This window comes from Antrostomus carolinensis, unplaced genomic scaffold (assembly GCF_000700745.2).
Source record: "Antrostomus carolinensis isolate BGI_N321 unplaced genomic scaffold, ASM70074v2 scaffold41894, whole genome shotgun sequence".
Lineage (NCBI taxonomy): Eukaryota > Metazoa > Chordata > Aves > Caprimulgiformes > Caprimulgidae > Antrostomus > Antrostomus carolinensis.
In genome coordinates this window covers 11,107-16,721 of record NW_010309489.1, presented here as the reverse complement: position 1 = coordinate 16,721, position 5,615 = coordinate 11,107, and the positions used below count along the sequence as shown (strand labels likewise).

The 5,615-nt window shown below is 50.3% G+C and overlaps 1 protein-coding gene across 1 annotated transcript in view; it reads right to left on the bottom strand.

The window, feature by feature from the left end:
- CPNE2 (copine 2) overlaps nt 1–5,615 on the bottom strand; it is a 20,576-nt gene that overhangs the window by 5,295 nt on the left and 9,666 nt on the right. The window contains exons 7-8 of the mRNA XM_029084529.1: nt 3,087–3,138; nt 1,761–1,888 (exon numbers count right to left, since the gene is read on the bottom strand). Coding sequence (XP_028940362.1) covers nt 1,761–1,888; nt 3,087–3,138 — 180 coding nt within the window. The remainder of the gene's footprint in view (nt 1–1,760; nt 1,889–3,086; nt 3,139–5,615) is intronic.

Here is a 5,615-nt window from a genome sequence, read left to right as displayed (position 1 = left end):
CCCCCTGCCACAGGGACCTAACAGCCACCCAAGTGACCTTCATCTTGCAGTCTTCAGATGCTCTTCACACCCCTAAGGACAGCCCGGTCACCACCGGTGAGGCTGGACCCATGACTGCAGCTCTCATCACAAGTGGGCATCCCGGCATCGCTTCAGTCACCAGCCTCACCCTCCAAAACTCCGCTGGCAGGGGCTCCCCTGTGGCCCGGCACCACCGAGCCCGGCTGTATGGGCTAACGAGCAGCGTTTTGACATATGGATGTGAACGGTCTGATGAACTTAATTAACGGGGACCTCCAGGACTGCCGAGTGGCTGGGGGGGCCACCGGGGGAACCAAGCCCTGGAGCAGCCACGCGGGAACCGAAGCCTGGCTCTGAGCCCAAATGGCATGAAAAGCAGTGATCAAACTGAGCTATCCCATGGTTTCTGCAATTCCCCCTCAAATATAAAAATCTATTTGAAGGGGAATAGCAGAGAGGTCTTCTCCTGGCAGAAGTTTCAGATTCAGCCATCGGCCACACCAGAAACATCCTGCTGTACCCCACGGGATGGGCTCGCTCCCTCCTGCTGTTTGCAAGATGGGATGTGCACCCCAGATCTCCCCGGGAGATCTTCACAGAGGAGAGGGAGGTGCTTCCTCCAGCTGTTTGGGGTGCGTTGAAAGGAAATAAGCCAAAGGTCTGAAGTCAAGCTCAGCCTCTTCCTTGTTGCCTGCATTTCCCACCTGCACTATGGCAGCAGCATCACCATCCTAGTGCCCACCAGGGACCCCAGGACCAACCGGTCCCTTCTGCCTCAGGACAGTCCTGCAGCATGCAGGAGCAGGAGGCTGTTCTGAAAGCAAGGACCACTCTTTTCAGGACTATTGTTCCCCACTTATCCATACGGACGGAGGTTGCCTCCTCAGAGCAAAGCCTCAGAGCTCAGCGGAGGATGCTTTAGGAAAAAAAATAGGAGAGAACAAAGTTATCCTTTCCTGTCTCCTGCCAGCTGTTGGCTGGTGCATCTCAGGGGCTCCTGAGCCCAAGCTCGGCCCAGTGCCATGGTGAACGGCCCTTGACAGTTGGGTCTGCCATGATCATGTCCCTTCCCAGTCCTCAGCCTGGGCACCGTCCTGGGCTGCTCTCAGCTCCCTGCCGCTGCTGTGCACTGGCCTGTTGGACACCCATCACCCAGCCATTCCTGGGGGGCCTTGCAGGCCTTCCCCAAAACAATTACAGAGAAATTAATCACTTTTTCACCATTCATTATTTTATACATTTCATATTTCCACTCAAACTCCCAGCCCGGACAGCGCCAACCTTGTTGCTTCCCCTAAGGGAGCTGCTCCACGCCACTGAGTGTCTTGGCCAACTCTCCTACCATCCCCAAGGCTGTTTGATCCTCTTTGAGATAAGGGGACCAACATTTAAGACAGTGCTCAAGACATCTGCATAAATCCCAGGGATGCCCACCTCATGGCATCTCCCACCCTCATCTCAATAACTTCTGATTTTCCACAGCTGCAGTTTTGTTGACTGTTGTCAAATTTTGGAGGGGTTTTTTTTTCTTCCTAAGGAGCATCTGCAATGACTCTACATTCTCCATCTGAAGTGACAACAGCCAACTGAGAGCCCACAGCTCCAGGGACCCCAGGAATGGTCCTGGTGGGAAGACCCTGCCTGGGAAAGACACAAAATCAAGCTTAGGCTTTGCCTTCCCCTGCCCAAAGCCATTGGGATTGCCATCGCATCATGGGATCTTACGGACTTACGGATGCAGCCTCCTGTTGGGTGGCCTGAGCCGCAAAGCGGGCCACGTGGTTGATGATGGGGGAGAAGTTGGTGGGTCCATAGAAGCGGATGTGGGGCAGGCAGGCTGAGTAAGCTTGGACAATGCCCTCCACACCTTCAGGGAAAGCAGAGAAGCCAGGCGTTACAATGCAGGCTCACCACAAGTCCAATCAAGTCCAATTAAACATCATTAGATAACGCTGTCATGGGAGCTGCCCCCAACCTCATCCAGCTCCACAAGTTTCAACCACCTCAACTCAAATTTTCTAATACGAGGGCTTTGCTCTTTAGTCACTTTGTAATGGGTCTTCAGCCCTTCTGTGGTCAGAGAGCCCTTGTAGGGCCCACAGTTAAAGATGGCTTTCCTTGGGTTTTTGCAAAAATCTCAGAAGCAGACAAAGAGGAAGAACAAAAAGAAAAGCAACTCCTGGTCTCTGAGCATAACAAAAAACCAGGCAGATGTGGAGCAGAGGTAGCAGAGAGAAGCAAAACAATCCCAGAAGCACCTTCTGAGCTCCCAAACTGTGTTTAGGACCTGCAGGTCATCAGAGACCCTTCTGCTTCTGCCACAACACAACAGGGTAAATGGCTGCTCTCCCGAAAGGATGCATGGCTGTGCAATTAAAAATGACCAGTTCCACAATTAATCAGCTGATAATCAGTTCTTTGGGAAGGACCCATAACTGAGAAGAGCTGCAGGATGGTGGCTTCTGCCCACCATAACATCTGCAATAAATCAGGTCCCAAGAATGCTTTACAGCTACCGGAGAGGGACTGAACCAAGCACAGGCAGCAGAAGTTCACAGCCAGCTTTCATGAACCAGCGAGTGAGGTTTGGAGGCTGCACGAGCCCCTGTTTTGCTGGGGTAAAGCAGAAGTCAAGCCAGATGACATCTGCAGCCATGGTAGCCCTTACCACTTAGATTTGAGCAGTTCTTCAGCCATGACTGTGACCAGCTCTCAGTTGCTACACAAAGCATTAAGTCTGAATTCCCCATCTGCTAAACAAGCCTCGTGTTTCTCACAGGCTTGCTGGAGGAGCAGACGGCTGGTAGGACACACCAGACATCAGAGTGAGGCGGATTTTATGCTGTCTGAATCCAGTTGCATTTTACCCTGGGCCTTCTGACACACCCCCAAGTTGTCTCTTCTTTCCTCTGAGTCCATCCTTAGCATGTGCTCTACTTCACCATTAATGCCTGCCTCTGAACAGACCTTGAAAAATCCCCACGAAGTTACTGGAGAAATTCAGAGGGAAGGACAGATGACACTGAAATTATCTAAGGAATCTTAAAGACCTGGTAGATGCTCACCTGAACAGAACGGGTTTGTGGGATTGAAGTTAATGGCAAACTCATGGGATACCTGTGGAGAAGAAAAGAACCAAATTAGCCCAGAGGGCTGGTGCAGAGCAGGTTGCTCACCATTGGGTTAGCTGATGCTGCAAGACTGGCTTGTGTCTGATGCTCCCCTGGGTCAGGACCTGGTGGTCATGGACATTATGGTCCATCCTGCTGGGTCAGCAACAATTCACGGCCCTCTGCTACCCAAACAGCAAGGAGCAGCAACTACAAACATGGTCAGGGTTGAGCAGCATTTGAGGATGGACTAGTTCCTCAAGCTACCCATCATGGAGCTGAAATGATCACATCACACATCTTCTATGGCTATCAAATCAGGTTTGTCCATATGGCTTCCCACTGGCTGCCTAGGGGGAAAGCATGCAGAGGGGATGTTCTCAGCCAGCTGGGCCATCTCACTGGGCACTAGGAGAAATTACTTCATCCTATTGCGGGTTATAAAGGGAGAAAACTCAATTATCATCATGTGGAGCCCCAGTTCTGGCAGCATCCTGGTTCCCCATCTCTCTGCAAGCTGCACGCAGGAGGGAGGCAGGCACAGAGCGAGCCGGGTTGAAGACCTGATCTGGCCTGTCAGTTATCATGACAAAGCCAGCAAATGACTAGCTTCACCATCTGGGTCATCATGAGGGTGAAAGGCTGCACAGGAGAGGTGACATGAATGCTTGGGCGTGGTGGACAGCAAGTCCTAGCACAGTCTGGACTGGTTTTCATTGACCATGAAATCATCCCTCCTCCAAGGAAGGTGCAAGATCCTTCAGGTTTTCCACCATGTCCTCCCAAGCTGAGGGAGATGCTGTCACAAGAAGTCCTGCAGGGCACTGGCAACAGCAGCTAGGCCTGCACACCCTGATCCCTGGCTCGTTGCAGTTGCCCATTCAGAGAAACCAAACAGCAGCGCTGACTGCGAATCACAAAACCTCCCTCATCTACTTCCATGGGAAGACCCCGCAGCAAAACGTTGGGCAACAGTTGCTTTGAACCCATCTCTGCCAACATAAGCAAGGGCAGCTCAATGGCTTGGGTGCAAGAGAGGGTCAGGACTCCTGGCCCCCAGTATGAACCTTGCCATTGCTGGCATGGGTTAGCAGCTTGCTTGGAGAACAACCATCAGCTCTGGGGGCTCAGACACTCCTCACTCTGCTACTTGCAATGAAGGCACCTTAAGAAGCAAAGAGACTCTCAGGAGCACTGAGGACGTGTGACTGCCTCTTCCAGCACCTCTGAAGGTTGAAGGGGGTGATTTGGGCTTTCAGGCCACTAGCTCAAGGGCTCTGAAGCAAAAAGCTCTCACTCTGTTTGTGCCAGGGTTACAAAACAAGGATATTTTTTCCCTCTGAGAAGGGTGGTGGTTTGCTGAGCTTCTCAGCCAAGGGATTGCTTCGGGACCTGCGTATTCATACCGCTGGCAAAACGACTGTCCTCTAAAGCACCATGTGAAGCAGAAGTCCTCCTGAGACTGCAAAAGCAACACACATCTGATTCAGACTTTCCAATTATACTGGGCATTGTGTCGAAAGCAGCAGAAACTATTTTTGCAAGAGGCTGTGGGGTGGGAAATAGCAACCAAACAAAAGTAGGTCAACTAAAAGTCCTCCCCATGCTGCAAAGCTGACGAGCTGTCGGACCCGTGAACGTCAACAGCCTGCTTGGGTCTCTCCAAGCCTGTTGAGCACAACCAGTAACGCTCCAAGCCACCAGTGACCCCAGGCTTAGAGCTGTGGTCTGAAACACAAGACTTGGGTTTTGCATATGCCCTTTTTCATAGAAGCCTCAATTTTAGGCAATATATCCAAACTGAAATTTCTTAATTTTCACTTGTAAAGGGCTCACTTTCTTTTTTTTTTAAAAAAGATGTTCACAATTCTGCCGTACGAGTATTTATAGATAAGGCAAGCAAAAATATTTCCACATTCTGCACTGCAGAAGAGGGGTTTCTCTTTCTTTTAAGCAGCAAGAAAATGGTTTGGAGCTGTGTTCCTCACCGTTTACAGAGCAGACCCCCTGCATGGCAGAAGTGTTGCAAAACCTTCTTCTGGAGTTTTTACAGATTTCATATATATATATATCTGTGAGAAAATTCAACAGGAGGGCTTCAATATAACAACAACAACAATGAAAAAAAAATTAAAAGGAAATTTTAATTCCCTATTCAGCTCATATGAAATGAAATGAAATGAAATTCCCTATTCAGCTCATATTTTGAAAAACAGTCTCTGTGGAGTCCAGTCAATTGTATATGGAGCACCCACAGGTACCACATTCACCAGTAACCTGCAGGGACTTTTTTTAACTCTTTCAAACCACCTCAAAGGGTAAGACGTTCATCTGCAGCCAGCCTGTGTCCTCTTCCTATTCTGGAGAGGGACAACCATAGCTCCATGTTTTCCCATCAGGAATTATGGATGCACCTCACAGATTGCATGGCCACAACCTGTGCCAGAGAACTGACCCTGCCACCTCCCCCAGCGATCCCATCCC